This window comes from Ambystoma mexicanum, chromosome 12 (assembly GCF_040938575.1).
Source record: "Ambystoma mexicanum isolate Mex_15411 chromosome 12, UKY_AmexF1_1, whole genome shotgun sequence".
NCBI lineage: Eukaryota > Metazoa > Chordata > Amphibia > Caudata > Ambystomatidae > Ambystoma > Ambystoma mexicanum.
Window position 1 is genome coordinate 666,193,539 of NC_090936.1, and position 21,977 is coordinate 666,215,515.

At 50.0% G+C, this 21,977-nt stretch overlaps 1 protein-coding gene across 3 annotated transcripts in view; it reads right to left on the reverse strand.

Moving 5' to 3' along the window:
* Positions 1-21,977, reverse strand: part of LAMB4 (laminin subunit beta 4) — a 933,969-nt gene that overhangs the window by 187,604 nt on the left and 724,388 nt on the right. For all 3 annotated transcript variants that reach the window (XM_069629159.1, XM_069629158.1, XM_069629160.1), the window contains one exon: positions 4,890-5,050. In XM_069629159.1, coding sequence (XP_069485260.1) covers positions 4,890-5,050 — 161 coding nt within the window. The remainder of the gene's footprint in view (positions 1-4,889; positions 5,051-21,977) is intronic.

Here is a 21,977-nt window from a genome sequence, read left to right on the forward strand (position 1 = left end):
AACATAGGTATCACTTGCTAAGCTCTCAAGTACCAAATGCAGGAGAGCACAGGGATCACTCACTAAGCTCTCATGGCAAGTGCAGGAGAACAGGGCTCACTCGCTAAGCTCTGAAGTAGCAAGTGCAGTAGAACATAGGGATAACTTGCTAAACTCTCAAGCAGCAAGTGCAGGAGAACATAGGGATCACTCACTAAGCTCTCATGGCAATGGCAGGAGAACATAGGGATCACTCGCTAAGCTCTCAAGCAGCAAGTGCAGGAGAACATAGGGATCACTCGCTAAGCTCTCATGGCAAGTGCAGGAGAACATAGGGCTCACTCGCTAAACTCTCAAGTAGCAAGTGCAGGAGAACATAGGTATCACTTGCTAAGCTCTCAAGTACCAAGTGCAGGAGAACATAGGGATCACTCGCTAAGCTCTTTGTAAATGCAGGAGAGCACAGGGATCACTCACTAAGCTCTCGTGGCAAGTGCAGGAGAACAGGGCTCACTCGCTAAACTCTCAAGTAGCAAGTGCAGTAGAACATAGGGATCACTCGCTAAGCTCTCAAGTAGCAACTGCAGGAGAACACAGTGATCACTCACTAAGCTCTCGTGGCAAGTGCAGGAGAATATAGGGATCACTCGCTAAACTCTCAAGTAGCAAGTGCAGGAGAACATAGGTATCACTTGCTAAGCTCTCAAGTACCAAGTGCAGGAGAACATAGGGATCACTCGCTAAGCTCTTTGCAAATGCAGGAGAGCACAGGGATCACTCACTAAGCTCTCGTGGCAAGTGCAGGAGAACAGGGCTCACTCGCTAAGCTCTCAAGTAGCAAGTGCAGTAGAACATAGGGATCACTTGCTAAGCTCTCAAACAGCAAGTGCAGGAGAACATAGGGATCACTCACTAAGCTCTCATGGCAATGGCAGGAGAACATAGGGATCACTCGCTAAGCTCTCAAGCAGCAAGTGCAGGAGAACATAGGGATCACTCGCTAAGCTCTCATGGCAAGTGCAGGAGAACACAGGGCTCACTCGCTAAGCTCTCAAGTAGCAAGTGCAGGAGAACATAGGGATCACTCACTAAGCTCTCAAGTAGCAAGTGCAGGAGAACATAGGGATCACTTGTTAAGCTCTCGTTGCAAGTGCAGGAGAGCACAGGGATCACTCACTAAGCTCTCGTGGCAAGTGCAGGAGAACATAGGGCTCACTCGCTAAGCTCTCAAGTAGTAAGTGCAGGAGAACATAGGGATCACTTGTTAAGCTCTCAAGGAGCAAGTGCAGGAGGACTTAGGGATCACTTGCTAAGCTCTCAAGCAGCAAGTGCAGGAGAACATAGGGATCACTCGCTAAGCTCTCGTTGCAAGTGCAGGAGAGCACAGGGATCACTCACTAAGCTCTTGTGGCAAGTGCAGGAGAACATAGGGCTCATTCGCTAAGCTCTCAAGTAGTAAGTGCAGGAGAACATAGGGATCACTCGATAAGCTCTTGTGGCAAGTGCAGGAGAACATAGGGATCACTCGCTAAGCTCTCAAGTAGCAAGCGCAGGAGAACACAGTGATCACTCACTAAGCTCTCGTGGCAAGTGCAGGAGAACATAGGGATCACTCGCTAAGCTCTCAAGTAGCAAGTGCAGGAGAACATAGGTATCACTTGCTAAGCTCTCAAGTTCCAAGTGCAGGAGAACATAGGGATCACTCGCTAAGCTCTCATTGCAAATGCAGGAGAGCACAGGGATCACTCACTAAGCTCTCGTGGCAAGTGCAGGAGAACAGGGCTCACTCGCTAAGCTCTGAAGTAGCAAGTGCAGTAGAACATAGGGATCACTTGCTAAGCTCTCAAGAAGCAAGTGCAGGAGAACATAGGGATTACTCACTAAGCTCTCATGGCAATGGCAGGAGAACATAGGGATCACTCGCTAAGCTCTCAAGCAGCAAGTGCAGGAGAACATAGGGATCACTTGCTAAGCTCTCATGGCAAGTGCAGGAGAACATAGGGCTCACTCGCTAAGCTCTCAAGTAGCAAGTGCAGGAGAACATAGGGTTCACTTGCTAAGCTCTCATGGCAAGTCAGGAGAACATAGGGATCACTCACTAAGCTCTCAAGTAGCAAGTGCAGGAGAACATAGGGATCACTTGTTAAGCTCTCGTTGCAAGTGCAGGAGAGCACAGGGATCACTCACTAAGCTCTCGTGGCAAGTGCAGGAGAACATAGGGCTCACTCGCTAAGCTCTCAAGTAGTAAGTGCAGGAGAACATAGGGATCACTTGTTAAGCTCTCAAGGAGCAAGTGCAGGAGGACTTAGGGATCACTTGCTAAGCTCTCAAGCAGCAAGTGCAGGAGAACATAGGGATCACTCGCTAAGCTCTCGTTGCAAGTGCAGGAGAGCACAGGGATCACTCACTAAGCTCTTGTGGCAAGTGCAGGAGAACATAGGGCTCATTCGCTAAGCTCTCAAGTAGTAAGTGCAGGAGAACATAGGGATCACTCGATAAGCTCTTGTGGCAAGTGCAGGAGAACATAGGGATCACTCGCTAAGCTCTCAAGTAGCAAGCGCAGGAGAACACAGTGATCACTCACTAAGCTCTCGTGGCAAGTGCAGGAGAACATAGGGATCACTCGCTAAGCTCTCAAGTAGCAAGTGCAGGAGAACATAGGTATCACTTGCTAAGCTCTCAAGTTCCAAGTGCAGGAGAACATAGGGATCACTCGCTAAGCTCTCATTGCAAATGCAGGAGAGCACAGGGATCACTCACTAAGCTCTCGTGGCAAGTGCAGGAGAACAGGGCTCACTCGCTAAGCTCTGAAGTAGCAAGTGCAGTAGAACATAGGGATCACTTGCTAAGCTCTCAAGAAGCAAGTGCAGGAGAACATAGGGATCACTCACTAAGCTCTCATGGCAATGGCAGGAGAACATAGGGATCACTCGCTAAGCTCTCAAGCAGCAAGTGCAGGAGAACATAGGGATCACTTGCTAAGCTCTCATGGCAAGTGCAGGAGAACATAGGGCTCACTCGCTAAACTCTCAAGTAGCAAGTGCAGGAGAACATAGGGTTCACTTGCTAAGCTCTCATGGCAAGTGCAGGATAACATAGGGATCACTCGCTAAGCTCTCATGGCAAGTGCAGGAGAACATAGGGATCACTCGCTAAGCTCTCAAGCAGCAAGTGCAGGAGAACATAGGGATCACTCGCTAAGCTCTCATGGCATGTGCAGGAGAACATAGAGATCACTTGCTAAGCTCTCTAGTGGCAAGTGCTGGTGAACATTTCTCCCCACTACTTTAAAAATTCACTGAGAATAGTACAAGTTGTAAGGTGGAGGGAAGATTTGCCAGATACTTGACCAAACTCAATGTAGTCCACAATAAATGTACCCAACCAAAAACTAGGTAAAATAAGTTTGTTTGTTTGTTTATTTATTTATATTGCGTGCCAGACCCGAAGGTATAAGGGCGCAGGAGCAACAAGGTTATTCTCAGCTTGGTTACAGTGATGTACAATAGTTACAGTGTGTATATAGGTACGTATTTATTTACAGTGTGTACAAATTTAAGGCAGTTGCGACAGATGCAGTGATAAACAGTTTACGAATGTGCATATTTACATAGTATACATAGGGTAGGCAAGGTGAGTTATCGGTTGTTGTCCTTAATCCACTGAACGTAGTTGCGTCTAAAGTAGGCGTAGGTTTGAGTTGTCCTTACGGAAGTAATTCCTCCACTAAGAGGTTTGCAGGTTCGCCATAGGAACGTGCAGGTTTTGCTTGCTCCCTCACAATGCTTTCTGTTCCGCTTCAAACACCTTACTCTTGCGGCAGATTTCTTTAGTTCCCTGCGTTTCCCCAACCTGAAAAACACTCACAAATCATATTTAACTGTCTATGGTTCTATCCCAAAATGTGTTTACTGAGCTAAAGGTTGCATTTCGTACCAATAAAGTGTTTTTTCAACACCGAAATGTGTCTTCTAAACACTGGATATCAGTGGGTACCGTAGCCCAAAGAGAAGAGGTCAATTCCCTTAGGAGGTCACAAGACGGGTACATCCCCTCTGCGTTTCTTTGGAGTGGCACCGTCTTATGGTGGAATCAACTTCCTGTCCAGCTGAGGGAGACTTCTGATACGGTATGTTATTACACATTCACACTGATAGGCCCATCGTCAGTGTAGTCTCTAAGCAAAATGTTCACAGTTTAGCTCTTGGTCAAGGTTTATTTGCAATCACATCTATTTATTTATTTATTTGCATTTGTATAGCGCTCCTGCAGCCCAGAGGCATCGTGGCGCTGTTACATGAGGTGTATAAAACATTTTGCAATAGGAAGGTTACATGTGACCGTGAGGTCTCTTAGTTGCAGGTACATAAGTCAACAATAATAATACACACACAAGGTTTTCTCAGCCATAAGAAAGCAATCGGGTGGTATTAGATGAAGAGTTTTGTTTTGATTGCTTTGCGGAAGGCTTGGTGAGACTCAATCATTCTTAGGTGAGGAGGAAGGGCGTTCCATTGTGTGGCGGCTATCGTGGGAATGCTGGATCTGCCTGCACTGGCCTTTTTGGTTTTAGGCACAAGGATAAGGTTAGAGTACCACTCTTTGAGAGTTCTTGTGGCGGTGTGTTTGACAATTCTCTGGACAAGTGGTATGTTCTAGTGGTATCATTTTTACGCATGTGCAATGTAACCCTATGTATTTTGTATGCATGAGTGTTTTCGGAGCCAGAAATATAGACTGCTCTTTTGTGTATATGGTTGTACAATTCTTCGTGGTTTAGAAACATTTGTAGTAATTAAAGTTAGTTTATTTGTCGAAATTGCAAAGCTTTAATTCATCAATACCGTCATACCAACAGTGGAGCCCACCAGTGGAATAGACCCCCGAAAAAGAACCAGACTTCATTGTACCTTTCACTTGGGCGTCCTCGGCATTCGTGTGTCTCTGCCGGATTTTCTCCACCTCCTTAAACAACCTGTCCGTCTCCCTCATGAGCTCATCGATGGTGGCGTTCAAGCCCGAGAGTTCCTGCAACTCCTTCAGACTGTCATAAATGTCATCAACTTCTTGCCTTGGGAAAAAGAATATGACAGTGAACACATGTTACGGGCGGGCATTCGTCTGCACTCACGGTAGTTTTGGGGGGTGTTTCCGCTCCACCTAATCAAGCCCCCGGCTCCCACACTATGGGATCTCCTGAAAAACCAGCCGCAGCTGCGCAGGCCCCCGCCCCCCACCGTATATCAGTTCCCATTAAAGTGCCGCCTTGGCAGCTGTGCACACATCTGGAGAGATTGTGCGCGTGAAAAAAGTGACATCATTAAAAACACACCCAGGGCCCCGCAATGCACATGTTTGCCAGGCGCACCCCATACATGAGCACCACACACCGTGGGTAATAATAAGCAGCGCTCAGATACCTGAGGGTTCGTAGCGCTATATAAATGCCAAATTATTATTATTACAATGCTTGGCATAGCAGTCCCGTAGGAATGCAGGTCCCTTCATGCAAGCTGTGGCGTTTAGGAAGTAGAATGTCACAATATGACAAGAGAGGAGACCCACAGAAGTTCGCAGATTTGAGGAGTCTGCCCAGAATAAGCAGACTGAAGTGTTGCAGTGGAGGAACTGGGCTGTGCGGGCGGCCCTGGAGTGACATCAAGGCACACCTAGTGCAGTGTCTGGGAGGAACTGGGCTGTGTAGACGGCCCTGGAGTGACATCAAGGCACACCTAGTGCAGTGTCTGGGAGGAACTGGGCTGTGTAGACGGCCCTGGAGTGACATCAAGGCACACCTAGTGCAGTGTTTGGGAGGAACTGGGCTGTGTGGGCGGCCCTGGAGTGACATCAAGGCACACCTAGTGCAGTGTCTGGGAGGAACTGGGCTGTGTGGGCGGCCCTGGAGTGACATCAAGGCACACCTAGTGCAGTGTCTGGGAGGAACTGGGCTGTGTGGGCGGCCCTGGAGTGACATCAAGGCACACCTAGTGCAGTGTCTGGGAGGAACTGGGCTGTGTGGACGGCCCTGGAGTGACATCAAGGCACACCCAGTGCAGTGTTTGGGAGGAACTGGGCTGTGGACGGGTCTGGAGTGACATCAAGGCACACCTAGTGCAGTGTCTGGGAGGAACTGGGCTGTGTGGGCGGCCCTGGGGTGACATCAAGGCACACCTAGTGCAGTGTCTGGGAGGAACTGGGCTGTGGACGGGTCTGGAGTGACATCAAGGCACACCTAGTGCAGTGTCTGGGAGGAACTGGGCTGTGTGGACGGCCCTGGAGTGACATCAATGCACACCTAGTGCAGTGTTTGGGAGGAACTGGGCTGTGGCGGGTCTGGAGTGACATCAAGGCACACCTAGTACAGTGTTTGGGAGGAACATGGCTGTGTGGTCGTACCTGGAGTGACATCAAGGCACACCTAGTGCAGTGTCTGGGAGGAACTGGGCTGTGCGGTCGGGCCTGGAGTGACATCAAGGCACACCTAGTACAGTGTTTGGGAGGAACTCGGCTGTGTGGACGGGCCTGGAGTGACATCAAGGCACACCTAGTACAGTGTTTGGAAGGAACAGGGCTGTGTGGTCGTGCCTGGAGTGACATCAAGGCACACCTAGTGCAGTGTCTGGGAGGAACTGGGCTGTGCGGTCGGGCCTGGAGTGACATCAAGGTACACCTAGTACAGTGTTTTGGGAGGAACTGGGCTGTGGACAGGCCTGGAGTGACATCAAGGCACACCTAGTGCAGTGTTTGGGAGGGAACTGGGCTGTGGTGGACAGGCCTGGAGTGACATCAAGGCACACCTAGTGCAGTCTCTGGGAGGAACTGGGCTGTGTGGACGGGCCTGAAGTGACAGCAAGGCACACCTAGTACAGTGTTTGGGAGGAACTGGACTGTGTGGACTGGCCTGAAGTGACATCAAGGCACACCTAGTGCAATGTTTGGGAGGAACTGGACTGTGTGGACGGGCCTGGAGTGACATCAAGGCACACCTAGTGCAGTGTTTGGGAGGAACTGAACTGTGTGGATGGGCCTGGAGTGACAACAAATCACACCTAGTGCAGTGTTTGGGAGGAACTGGGCTGTGGACGGGCCTGGAGTGACATCAAGGCACACCTAGTCTAGTGTTTGAGAGGAACTGGGCTGTGGACGGGTCTGGAGTGACATCAGGCACACCTAGTGCAGTGTTTGGGAGGGAACTGGGCTGTGGTGGACAGGCCTGGAGCGACATCAAGGCACACCTAGTGCAGTCTCTGAGAGGAACTGGGCTGTGTGGTCGGGCCTGGAGTGACATCAAGGCACACTTAGTACAGTGTTTTGGGAGGACTGGGCTGTGGATGGGCCTGGAGTGACATCAAGGCACATCTAGTAGAGTGTTTGGGAGGAAGTGGACTGTGTGGATGGGCCTGGAGTGACATCAAGGCACACCTAGTGCAGTGTTTGGGAGGAAATGGACTGTGTGGACGGGCCTGGAGTGACATCAAAGCACACCTAGTGCAGTGTTTGGGAGGAACTGGACTGTGTGGTCGGGCCTGGAGTGACATCAAGGCACACCTAGTGCAGTGTTTGGGAGGAACTGGGCTGTGTGGTCGGGCCTGGAGTGACATCAAGGCACACCTAGTACAGTGTTTTGGGAGGAACTGGGCTGTAGACGGGCCTGGAGTGACATCAAGGCACACCTAGTGCAGTGTTTGGGAGGAACTGGACTGTGTGGACGGGCCTGGAGTGACATCAAGGCACACCTAGTGCAGTCTTTGGGAGGAACTGGGCTGTGGACGCGCCTGGAGTGACATCAAGGCACACCTAGTGCAGTGTTTGGGAGGGAACTGGGCTGTGGTGGACAGGCCTGGAGTGACATCAAGGCACACCTAGTACAGTGTTTGGGAGGAACTGGACTGTGTGGACGGGCCTGGAGTGACATCAAGGGACACCTAGTGCAGTGTTTGGGAGGAACTGGACTGTGTGGACGAGCCTGGAGTGACATCAGGGCACACCTAGTGCAGTGTTTGGGAGGAACTGGACTGTGTGGACGGGCCTGGAGTGACATCAGGGCACACCTAGTGCAGTGTTTCGGAGGAACTGGGCTGTGGACGGGCCTGGAGTGACATCAAGGCACACCTAGTGCAGTGTTTGGGAGGAACTGGGCTGTGGACGGGTCTGGAATGACATCAAGGCACACCTAGTGCAGTGTTTGGGAGGGAACTGGGCTGTGGTGGACAGGCCTGGAGTGACATCAAGGCACACCTAGTGCAGTCTCTGGGAGGAACTGGGCTGTGTGGTCGGGCCTGGAGTGACATCAAGGCACACTTAGTACAGTGTTTTGGGAGCAACTGGGCTGTGGACGAGCCTGGAGTGACATCAAGGCACATCTAGTACAGTGTTTGGGAGGAACTGGACTGTGTGGACGGGCCTGGAGTGACATCAAGGCACACCTAGTGCAGTGTTTGGGAGGAAATGGACTGTGTGGATGGGCCTGGAGTGACATCAAGGCACACCTAGTGCAGTGTTTGGGAGGTACTGGACTGTGTGGTCGGGCCTGGAGTGACATCAAGGCACACCTAGTGCAGTGTCTGGGAGGAACTGGGCTGTGTGGTCGGGCCTGGATTGACATCGAGGCACACCTAGTACAGTGTTTTGGGAGGAACTGGGCTGTGGTGGACAGGCCTGGAGTGACATCAAGGCACACCTAGTGCAGTCTCTGGGAGGAACTGGGCTGTGTGGACGGGCCTGAAGTGACAGCAAGGCACACCTAGTACAGTGTTTGGGAGGAACTGGACTGTGTGGACTGGCCTGGAGTGACATCAAGGCACACCTAGTGCAATGTTTGGGAGGAACTGGACTGTGTGGACGGGCCTGGAGTGACATCAAGGCACACCTAGTGCAGTGTTTGGGAGGAACTGAACTGTGTGGATGGGCCTGGAGTGACATCAAGGCACACCTAGTGCAGTGTTTGGGAGGAACTGGGCTGTGGACGGGCCTGGAGTGACATCAAGGCACACCTAGTCTAGTGTTTGAGAGGAACTGGGCTGTGGACGGGTCTGGAGTGACATCAGGCACACCTAGTGCAGTGTTTGGGAGGGAACTGGGCTGTGGTGGACAGGCCTGGAGTGACATCAAGGCACACCTAGTGCAGTCTCTGAGAGGAACTGGGCTGTGTGGTCGGGCCTGGAGTGACATCAAGGCACACTTAGTACAGTGTTTTGGGAGGACTGGGCTGTGGACGGGCCTGGAGTGACATCAAGGCACATCTAGTAGAGTGGTTGGGAGGAAGTGGACTGTGTGGATGGGCCTGGAGTGACATCAAGGCACACCTAGTGCAGTGTTTGGGAGGAAATGGACTGTGTGGACGGGCCTGGAGTGACATCAAGGCACACCTAGTGCAGTGTCTGGGAGGAACTGGGCTGTGGACGGGTCTGGAGTGACATCAAGGCACACCTAGTGCAGTGTCTGGGAGGAACTGGGCTGTGTGGACGGCCCTGGAGTGACATCAAGGCACACCTAGTGCAGTGTTTGGGAGGAACTGGGCTGTGGACGGGTCTGGAGTGACATCAAGGCACACCTAGTACAGTGTTTGGGAGGAACATGGCTGTGTGGTCGTGCCTGGAGTGACATCAAGGCACACCTAGTGCAGTGTCTGGGAGGAACTGGGCTGTGCGGTCGGGCCTGGAGTGACATCAAGGCACACCTAGTACAGTGTTTGGGAGGAACTCGGCTGTGTGGACGGGCCTGGAGTGACATCAAGGCACACCTAGTACAGTGTTTGGAAGGAACAGGGCTGTGTGGTCGTGCCTGGAGTGACATCAAGGCACACCTAGTGCAGTGTCTGGGAGGAACTGGGCTGTGCGGTCGGGCCTGGAGTGACATCAAGGTACACCTAGTACAGTGTTTTGGGAGGAACTGGGCTGTGGACAGGCCTGGAGTGACATCAAGGCACACCTAGTGCAGTGTTTGGGAGGGAACTGGGCTGTGGTGGACAGGCCTGGAGTGACATCAAGGCACACCTAGTGCAGTCTCTGGGAGGAACTGGGCTGTGTGGACGGGCCTGAAGTGACAGCAAGGCACACCTAGTACAGTGTTTGGGAGGAACTGGACTGTGTGGACTGGCCTGAAGTGACATCAAGGCACACCTAGTGCAATGTTTGGGAGGAACTGGACTGTGTGGACGGGCCTGGAGTGACATCAAGGCACACCTAGTGCAGTGTTTGGGAGGAACTGAACTGTGTGGATGGGCCTGGAGTGACAACAAATCACACCTAGTGCAGTGTTTGGGAGGAACTGGGCTGTGGACGGGCCTGGAGTGACATCAAGGCACACCTAGTCTAGTGTTTGAGAGGAACTGGGCTGTGGACGGGTCTGGAGTGACATCAGGCACACCTAGTGCAGTGTTTGGGAGGGAACTGGGCTGTGGTGGACAGGCCTGGAGCGACATCAAGGCACACCTAGTGCAGTCTCTGAGAGGAACTGGGCTGTGTGGTCGGGCCTGGAGTGACATCAAGGCACACTTAGTACAGTGTTTTGGGAGGACTGGGCTGTGGACGGGCCTGGAGTGACATCAAGGCACATCTAGTAGAGTGTTTGGGAGGAAGTGGACTGTGTGGATGGGCCTGGAGTGACATCAAGGCACACCTAGTGCAGTGTTTGAGAGGAAATGGACTGTGTGGACGGGCCTGGAGTGACATCAAAGCACACCTAGTGCAGTGTTTGGGAGGAACTGGACTGTGTGGTCGGGCCTGGAGTGACATCAAGGCACACCTAGTGCAGTGTTTGGGAGGAACTGGGCTGTGTGGTCGGGCCTGGAGTGACATCAAGGCACACCTAGTACAGTGTTTTGGGAGGAACTGGGCTGTAGACGGGCCTGGAGTGACATCAAGGCACACCTAGTGCAGTGTTTGGGAGGAACTGGACTGTGTGGACGGGCCTGGAGTGACATCAAGGCACACCTAGTGCAGTCTTTGGGAGGAACTGGGCTGTGGACGCGCCTGGAGTGACATCAAGGCACACCTAGTGCAGTGTTTGGGAGGGAACTGGGCTGTGGTGGACAGGCCTGGAGTGACATCAAGGCACACCTAGTACAGTGTTTGGGAGGAACTGGACTGTGTGGACGGGCCTGGAGTGACATCAAGGGACACCTAGTGCAGTGTTTGGGAGGAACTGGACTGTGTGGACGAGCCTGGAGTGACATCAGGGCACACCTAGTGCAGTGTTTGGGAGGAACTGGACTGTGTGGACGGGCCTGGAGTGACATCAGGGCACACCTAGTGCAGTGTTTCGGAGGAACTGGGCTGTGGACGGGCCTGGAGTGACATCAAGGCACACCTAGTGCAGTGTTTGGGAGGAACTGGGCTGTGGACGGGTCTGGAATGACATCAAGGCACACCTAGTGCAGTGTTTGGGAGGGAACTGGGCTGTGGTGGACAGGCCTGGAGTGACATCAAGGCACACCTAGTGCAGTCTCTGGGAGGAACTGGGCTGTGTGGTCGGGCCTGGAGTGACATCAAGGCACACTTAGTACAGTGTTTTGGGAGCAACTGGGCTGTGGACGAGCCTGGAGTGACATCAAGGCACATCTAGTACAGTGTTTGGGAGGAACTGGACTGTGTGGACGGGCCTGGAGTGACATCAAGGCACACCTAGTGCAGTGTTTGGGAGGAAATGGACTGTGTGGATGGGCCTGGAGTGACATCAAGGCACACCTAGTGCAGTGTTTGGGAGGTACTGGACTGTGTGGTCGGGCCTGGAGTGACATCAAGGCACACCTAGTGCAGTGTCTGGGAGGAACTGGGCTGTGTGGTCGGGCCTGGATTGACATCGAGGCACACCTAGTACAGTGTTTTGGGAGGAACTGGGCTGTGGTGGACAGGCCTGGAGTGACATCAAGGCACACCTAGTGCAGTCTCTGGGAGGAACTGGGCTGTGTGGACGGGCCTGAAGTGACAGCAAGGCACACCTAGTACAGTGTTTGGGAGGAACTGGACTGTGTGGACTGGCCTGGAGTGACATCAAGGCACACCTAGTGCAATGTTTGGGAGGAACTGGACTGTGTGGACGGGCCTGGAGTGACATCAAGGCACACCTAGTGCAGTGTTTGGGAGGAACTGAACTGTGTGGATGGGCCTGGAGTGACATCAAGGCACACCTAGTGCAGTGTTTGGGAGGAACTGGGCTGTGGACGGTCCTGGAGTGACATCAAGGCACACCTAGTCTAGTGTTTGAGAGGAACTGGGCTGTGGACGGGTCTGGAGTGACATCAGGCACACCTAGTGCAGTGTTTGGGAGGGAACTGGGCTGTGGTGGACAGGCCTGGAGTGACATCAAGGCACACCTAGTGCAGTCTCTGAGAGGAACTGGGCTGTGTGGTCGGGCCTGGAGTGACATCAAGGCACACTTAGTACAGTGTTTTGGGAGGACTGGGCTGTGGACGGGCCTGGAGTGACATCAAGGCACATCTAGTAGAGTGGTTGGGAGGAAGTGGACTGTGTGGATGGGCCTGGAGTGACATCAAGGCACACCTAGTGCAGTGTTTGGGAGGAAATGGACTGTGTGGACGGGCCTGGAGTGACATCAAAGCACACCTAGTGCAGTGTTTGGGAGGAACTGGACTGTGTGGTCGGGCCTGGAGTGACATCAAGGCACACCTAGTGCAGTGTCTGGGAGGAACTGGGCTGTGTGGTCGGGCCTGGAGTGACATCAAGGCACACCTAGTGCAGTCTTTGGGGAGGAACTGGGCTGTGGACGCGCCTGGAGTGACATCAAGGCACACCTAGTGCAGTGTTTGGGAGGGAACTGGGCTGTGGTGGACAGGCCTGGAGTGACATCAAGGCACACCTAGTACAGTGTTTGGAAGGAACTGGACTGTGTGGACGGGCCTGGAGTGACATCAAGGGACACCTAGTGCAGTGTTTGGGAGGAACTGGACTGTGTGGACGGGCCTGGAGTGACATCAAGGCACACCTAGTGCAGTGTTTGGGAGGAACTGGACTGTGTGGACGGGCCTGGAGTGACATCAAGGCACACCTAGTACAGTGTTTGGGAGGAACTGGGCTGTGGACAGGTCTGGAGTGACATCAAGGCACACCTAGTGCAGTGTTTGGGAGGGAACTGGGCTGTGGTGGACAGGCCTGGAGTGACATCAAGGCACACCTAGTGCAGTCTCTGGGAGGAACTGGGCTGTGTGGTCGGGCCTGGAGTGACATCAAGGCACACTTAGTACAGTGTTTTGGGAGGAACTGGGCTGTGGACGAGCCTGGAGTGACATCAAGGCACATCTAGTACAGTGTTTGGGAGGAACTGGACTGTGTGGACGGGCCTGGAGTGACATCAAGGCACACCTAGTGCAGTGTTTGGGAGTAAATGGACTGTGTGGATGGGCCTGGAGTGACATCAAGGCACACCTAGTGCAGTGTTTGGGAGGTACTGGACTGTGTGTTCGGGCCTGGAGTGACATCAAGGCACACCTAGTGCAGGTTTTGGGAGGAACTGGACTGTGTGGACGGGCCTGGAGTGACATCAGGGCACACCTAGTGCAGTGTTTTGGAGGAACTGGGCTGTGGACGGGCCTGGAGTGACATCAAGGCACACCTAGTGCAGTTGACGGTCCTGGAGTGACATCAAGGCACACCTAGTGCAGTGTTTGGGAGGAACTGGGCTGTGGACGGGCCTGGAGTGACATCAAGGCACACCTAGTGCAGTGTTTGGGAGGAACTGGGCTGTGGACGGGCCTGGAGTGACATCAAGGCACACCTAGTGCAGTGTTTGGGAGGAACTGGATTCTCCTCCCAAACTGGAACTGGCCTGCAGTGACATCAAGGCACCCCTAGTACCGTGTTTGGGAGGAACCGGGCTGTGTGGACGGGCCTGGAGTGACATCAAGGCACACCTAGTGCAGTGTTTGGGAGGAACTGGGCTGTGGTGGACGGGCCTGGAGTGACATCAAGGCACACCTAGAGCAGTGTTTGGGAGGAACTGGGTTGTGGACGGGCCTGGAGTGACATCAAGGCACACCTAGTACAGTGTTTTGGGAGGAACTGGGCTGTGTGGATGGGCCTGGAGTGACATCAAGGCACACCTAGTACAGTGTTTTGGGAGGAACTGGTCTGTGTGGACGGGCCTGCAGTGACATCAAGGCACACCTAGTACAGTGTTTGGAAGGAACAGGGCTGTGTGGTCGTGCCTGCAGTGACATCAAGGCACACCTAGTACAGTGTTTTGGGAGGAACTGGGCTGTGTGGATGGGCCTGCAGTGACATCAAGGCACACCTCGTGCAGTGTTTGGGAGGAACAGGGCTGTGTGGTCGTGCCTGCAGTGACATCAAGGCACACCTAGTACAGTGTTTTGGGAGGAACTGGTCTGTGTGGATGGGCCTGCAGTGACATCAAGGCACACCTAGTACAGTGTTTTGGGAGGAACTGGTCTGTGTGGACGGGCCTGCAGTGACATCAAGGCACACCTCGTGCAGTGTTTGGGAGGAACAGGGCTGTGTGGTCGTGCCTGCAGTGACATCAAGGCACACCTAGTACAGTGTTTTGGGAGGAACTGGTCTGTGTGGATGGGCCTGCAGTGACATCAAGGCACACCTAGTACAGTGTTTTGGGAGGAACTGGGCTGTGTGGATGGGCCTGCAGTGACATCAAGGCACACCTAGTGGAGGGTTGGCGTTGGAGTGAAGCCCAAGCAAAGGGATGGGAGTTGGGGTGAAATGCAGAAGAGCATGGGTTGTATTAGTCATTTATTGTCCATACATTCAATAAAAGAAATATATGCAAACAACACATCTTACGTATAAAAAGCACATCAAACACACATGATACAACGTTGCATGCATTTTGCAGAAGTAATCCTTACTCCTGACAAGCGGAGTAGGGGGAGAAACATTCAGAAGAATACAGCCATATAAAACATGGGGGAACGAAGACTGAGGCAAGGATGGGAGACACAATGAACAGCAAGGCTAACACGTAAATTTGGGTTAATAGCCAACGCTGATCTTTCACTGCACCACCGTGCATGGGATGCAGCTCCGCTACCGGCAGGAGTTGGGTTGGTTGCTCACATCATGGCGGAAGTATCCAGTGCTGATCTCTAGCACCCACACCCACACCAGTTTCCCAAGACAACCATTGACTATCTAAATAACTCCCATCTGGATTCTCTATACTTAAAGGTGTTTTATCTGGGTAGCCTCAAAGCACGAACTGGATTTTGTTCTTTTGGATTGGACCTTGAGACCCTTCTCTAAACAGTGTAATTCTCTTGCAAACTGGATGGTTGATTGAAAGAACATGACGTTACCGGTATACTGGCGGTAGAGCTGCCAGGATACCAGCAAATGTATATACCGTTTCCGGCACTCGGTCTGGCGGCATTGCCGTCGAATTCCGAGTGCTGGTGTAAATCCCCATTCATGGAGTCCCATAGGACTCCATGAATGGGGATTTACCGTCATAAGCGGCACTGGCAATGCCGGTGCCGATAATGAGGGCTTTTTTTGCTGGTAGGGCGTCTGCCTTACCTTCAGGCAGCCGGAGGTAACGCAGGCGCCCCACTGCCAAACCCATAGTTGTCCGGTTCGGTAAAGTGTTGGTATCCACGAATACCAGCACTTTTTTTTACCGGACCGGCTGATTTAGAATGAGGCCCAATGATTTGGAGAACATCCTACTGGCTCAGCGTGTTAAATTGAACACCTGTAACTTGTAAAAACAGACACATACCGGGCAACGGGAATAGTAAGCAGGGACGTCATTTAGGGGTGGCGAGAGATTGCAACTGCGACCTCTGAGGTCTCCATTGCGACCTCTAAAAAGAAATAAAAAGAAAAAAAGAAAAACTTTTTTTTTTTGGTAGTGCAAGCTCCTGGGCTGTGGCTCTTTACTTCTAGAGTGGCTGGCTTTCTTCTTCAGACCCCTTAAAAAAAAAAAGAAGAAACATAAGAACAGGAGGGGCACAAATCTTTCAGCACTGATCCTAAATAAGAAAGAATAGGGATACCAAATAATGTGTCTTTCTGGAATTCTATACAATAATTGCTAGACTCATTAATGGTTTATTTCAGGCACACTTCAGGGGTGAGTCACTGATTTAGTCTGTTCTTAAACGCCTCAACTCAGCCTTTCATCCTTCTGAGGTCGATAAATGAGTACCAACACAGGTTGGGTGATATTTGGTGTATATTTTTTCTATAAAAAGCGCTTAAGTGTAAGTTCTATATAATAACACATCATTATCATTTGGTCATGGGCGCATGCTTGAATTCACAGTAATTTGGTAATATGGGCCTATACACACTGATCTTAATGATATATATGGCGATCCATTATTGTATGAAATGTACATCACATTATAGTGATATCGTAACCATATTTCTCGTAGTGTACAATGCTATGTGATGCCACTTCCTGTTTTGTCAACGGGTGAACGGTCGTGTTCCATCGTTTCCCACAATATCACTTCGGGGTGGTGTCAAAGGACATCACTTCCTGTGATGTCATCAGGGGGTCAAGGGTTGTGTGATGTCACTTCCGCTACCCCAGGCATTTTAGTGAAATGACGTCCCTGAGAGCAAGGACTGTCAAGTACTTCCAGACTGCCCATGTATTTAGCATTAAGACATTTCCTGGTTTCCAGTTATTTTCCAGTGTGTATCCTCGACCTTTATAAAGGGGGACTTCCACAGTAACCAAGCCCCTTGATACTGTTTTTTATTATTATGAACTGCCTGAGGTCCAGGTAGTAGAAATGCGCCTGACACTTTCCCCGCTACCTCTGACGTTCTGGCATCCTCAGGCTCTTATCCACTTTCCACACTGGTCCCATATCAGGACCGTTAGTTCTTAAGAGTACTTGGCTGAACATTGCAGGACTGAATATACCTGTCTGTATTACCTTCGGCCATGCAAGTGTCTCTGGAACACCCCAGGTGCTCCTCCCTTCCACTAGGATATAAAGGGTCTGACTATTGATCCTCATCACAGAGAATGTTCAGTTTAAACTCTTCCCCAGTCTATCTCGGTATTGTCCGCTGTCTACTATTATTCTTGAGGATTGGGGTGAAAATATCGATTTATTATTGTGAGGTAGAAAACCTCGAATTTATAACAACACATCTTAGCTAAAATAAATGCGTGGGGAGAACCTCCCCCGCATACCCTCACTTTAATAAATGTATGTTTGTGCTCATTTTTAACATGTACTCCAGTCTATCAAAGGCATGATGGTGAATGTCAATATGACATTTGTCTACAGTAACCTGCATATTTGCACTTATTCCTGAAATACATTATACACCCACCATTCTCTTGCTAAAGCTGAACTCGTTTTAGAATGCGTTGTTTTCATGTTGCTATTGGTGGATGTGATATCACTTCTAATGCAGGTCTGTGCCTGGCAGCCTGTGGCATGTGACTTTAAGAGGGGTCATTGTTACTTGCCAGTGACTTTGTCCTGTGATGCATACTGGAGTTGGCATTCTTTGATGGCACATACCTGGAGACCATGCAAATGGTAGCGCTGCACGGTATACATCAACATAACATATATTACCACTGGGACCAAAACATGGCCTTGTTTGCAGAGACTTCAGTTCAGGATATTGGGCAAGGCTACTGTTTATCAAGCCACGCCGCAGAAGTCTCATCATAGGTCAGCAGCGTGCAGCATACTGAAAACACGTTAAGAGGGGGGTAGAAGTGGTGACGAATTGCCATGCGAAGGTGTGCATTCCTAGTCCAAGTATATTGGATTGCCTGATGACTAAAGGATATTTTTGATTTTCCATTTTCTTTTATCAATCACATTTCTTCTCTTGCCACTTTCTATTGTTCAAAACCACACAATTCACCCGTTTCTGCAGGCAAGACTTGGTCTTACATTGGTCTTTCCTCATCTTGACTGCTGCCCCTCACTTCTTCTTGCTCTCCCTGCTTGTGCTCTTTCTCCAATCCACTCTATTTGCCTCCTATTTCTGCTCCCTTCCCATTCTGATATCTCTCCCTCTCTTGCTGCTCCCTACCAGTCCTCTGCTTCGCTATCTTTTTATTGTGTTCAAATGAGGCCTTCTGATCTCTCACTCAGCTCTTGTTTCCGCTCCCTTCGGTTATCATTTTCTTTTAATTGGTTGCCCAACACCCCACCCCCTCCTTGGTCCCTGTCCCATAAAAACTTATTCTCCTATGTGGTCCCTTATCATTGGAGTATCTTTCCTTACTCTGGTATCAGGTAATAATGTTCCCATACATAATGTCGCCGGGAAAAGCCATTGGCGACATTATATATGGTGACATTATTTATGGGGACGGGTTGCAGGGATATCCCCTGCTTCCCCTTGTAAAAAAAAATAACATTTTTGTCAGGAGACATTTTTGCGGGGACATTATTACATGGAACCCTTACTCTTTGTGCTTTGCTTCAACACTTGCATGTTTCTGCTCTTCTTTACCCCTTCCTTTGCCTCCCTCCTACTCTTCACCCCCTTTATTCTCCCTCCTCTCCTACTCTTCCCTCCTCCCCACCCCCTTGCCTCCTCCCGTTAACTTCCGGCACTACCTCAACTGCCGTAAGGCATAGTTAAATCATAGCTGCCTGTCTTTTGCAGCCACCTTGCCTCCCCACCCCTAACCCACCCCTTTCCATTTTTTCCTGTTAAGCCATGGCACTATCCCAATTGCCATCAGGCATAGTAATCATAGCTGTCTGGCTTCGCAACCACCCAATATTCCCCCTCGGGGTGGTACTCAGCGGGAAGATCTCATGGGGAGGGATCCCACCTATGGGATGGGGGATGACTATCTGAAGAGAACGTGGTATTCCCATAACACTCCCACCTCTCCTTCACCACCTCTCTCATTACAACTACCCTCCTAGCCCATGTACTTTTGTAGTAGACCAGAAGTACTGAGACGAGGAAGACCTTTAGTAATAACCCATCCAGTACTTTGACGAGGAGGAGGTGTAGAGCAGTACAGTGAAGAGGGAAAATCGAGATCAAACTCCTGCCCCTCGCCCCAGGCACATCGACAGAAAGAACAGCAGGAAGAATAAGAAACGCACTTATCATTTGAACCAGGCACCAGCGCACCCATGGGTGACAAATATGCTGGAAGACACTCACTTCACCATCATTGCCTCCTATTGTGATGAATATATGTATATTGGCCTTTGCCAAGCTGCTTGTAAGCCACTTGCGAAGAAATACGTGTTGCAAGGTCCCGACCTTAGAATCAATGTAAACAGCCATTTTAGGTCAATCTGCCATTTTAGGTTCTCTCTGCAAAGACACCCTGTGAGCTAAAATGGTGGACAGTGTCATTCCGAAAATGTAACATGGCCGCCTTGACCTTTATGTATAAACTAATGTGTGACTTGCCTGCAGGCCACTTGTTAGGGTCATGAACTGAGACCTTGTCCTTCGTTGACCTGTGTGTAAAGGATTACTCGTGCCAATGAAGCTAATCCGCGAGCATATGTTACAAACAATGTATTCAAATACTGAACTGAGAACACTTGTTTAAACTACATTGTATAGATGTTTAAGAAGGTCTCTATAAGAAATCCTAAAGTACACTGTTGCCATTAAGGCTTGTTGGCGAATGTATTAAAAGTAACCCCTAAACGTATAGATGTGTGAACTCGGCACGAACCCTAGATCCGTAATGTATGAACTAGTATTAACCCACAGTAGGGTTGGTCATCATGTTTCAAAGGTATATAAGGTGTGACTATTCTAATGTACAGTCCCACTCACTGAGCACACCGAACCATGCTGGAGTTCGTTGTGTTGTACTGAGGGCCGATAGCTATCTGTTGTTTTTGTCCTTTGATACTGTTCAGTATAAAATAAAGATCTTTGTATGTTCCTTTGTAACCCGTGTTCACTGTATTTGCTTTTGGGGTACTCAGCCTCGATATTTTATCTTTGTTTTCACAGTTGGTGCTCGAATAGGGACCCTCAAGATTGATGCCGGATTGTCGAAGGTTGACACAAGCTATCGGACTGTGTAACAAAATAAAGGAGCCCCTTCTGAAAGAGACGCGACACCTGAGCAGCGCTGCAAGACCCAATCCCTGGACGATTAGCTTGTGGTCCAAGACGGCATCTTGACGAGGGTCCACTTATCGAGGCGGGCAGATTTGCCGAAATCACCAAACACGAGGTAAGATTAGTTAGGTAAGAATCTTTGAAATCTGATCGGACCTCCTTAGGATTGATCAGGTGAGTTGTGACCCGATTCTTAAGTATCCTGATAATTTGTTTTGGCGCATTGTATCTGCAAATACAATTATTGACCAGGTAACACCAATATTTTGATATGCCTGGGAAATTGTCTACCTGCTTCAGGGCGTTATTCCACAGTGATAGGCAACCTTTGGAATTTAGCCATCCGGCACCAGAGGAGGGGTCGACGGCTTGTACTATGTACTGTAAGCATGGCATTGGTAGTATAGTGTTTAATGATATTTGGCACAGACAAACCAGACATGCCTCCGAACTTCAGTGGCCAATCAGGGGTAGTTTTGAAATCCCTCATATTGAGTATTTAGAATCAATTTTGTTAAAGAAAAAGGCTAGACCTGCAGCATTCGATGTTTTGCAGAATTGGAAAAAAGAAGCGTTGCAGCAACTTAAGAGTAGAGAAAAACATGCGCGCCGTCATAAAACGAACACCGAAAAGCATTGTTATATGACCAAGATAAACATTCTGAGTCGGCTAGGAATATGGATAGGGCTTTCTCACTTGGCATTCAGAAAATCTATCCTTCTAAAGATTTTCATGTTTCTGATGAATTTATTGATAAATTGTTAAATGAACGAAGGCCTGGTGCCTCTGCGCCACCTGCGTATGTTCCTCTCCCTGCCGCTTTGCCTCTTCCTGCTGTTATTCCTGCTCTTCCTGCTGTTATTCCTGTTGTTCCTGCTCCTCCTGTTGTTCCTTTTCCTCCAGTTTTTGTTTTCCACCTGCTCCTCCGCCTCTTCCTATTGCACCAGTAACAGTACCTCCACTGAACTGACCTGCTCCCCCTCTTCCAAGTGGTCTTGTACTGCTTGTAGTCGATCAGAGTGTGGGGTCAAGGGTTGTCACTCGTAATACTGTACCTCCAGAGACGAAGCGGAATTCGATTGCATGGGCTAAGCATTGTATAGAGAGAGATGATCGAGCTAATGTTCTTGCCACACTTTCTAATATGGATAATTTTCCTGAGAAAAATGTTTTCATGAAAGGTTTAGGTATACACTTATGTGTGATGTGGGGCAAATTAAATAATGCAGATGTCCCACAAGGGTTGAGAGATCTGAACACTTTAGCGTTTTCAAGAGACACTGTGGAGAAAGTACATGAGCATGTCGAGAGGATATTTGAGTACAGGAAGGAGTTGGAAAGGTTACAGAATGAGGATGATGATGAGGCTAGTATGTATGTACAGAAACGGTTCCTTCCGTGTCGCAAATCGATATCCGAAGAAACACAAATTTGTACGAAAGATGCGATTAGATGGATTTCAGACATATCGATAACTCCAGTTGAAGTATATGACAGGTATAGTCCGTATACGCTAGAAACGCAGAGGAAAGTGATACAGGTAATGATAGAGTACCTGCAGGATGAATGTGTAAAGAGAAAGATTAGTTGTCCCACAGAGTTATTGAGTATTTATAAGAGATCTTTTTCATTGACACTTCTTCGACTGCTTTAGCTCTCGACTTGGCTCTGTTGCTTAGTAAGCGTTCGGAGCTGCCTACCTTTCAGTTGCCTATGAGAGACGTTCCTCCGACATTTGTCCGGAAGGTTGAGATTGCAGCTAATCCTGCAACGAATGCGGTTGCTGTGAACATTCCTGCACATTATGTATCACAGTTTGTTCATGTCCCGTTTTCAAGACAGGAAGTGAATACTATTAGACAATCTATTCCTGACATTAGGAAAAATCAGACAGGATTCTATAAAGAAATAGAGTCTGTCTTGCAGTCCTCAGTATTCACCTTGTGTGATATTGATCTGTTATTTCCCGT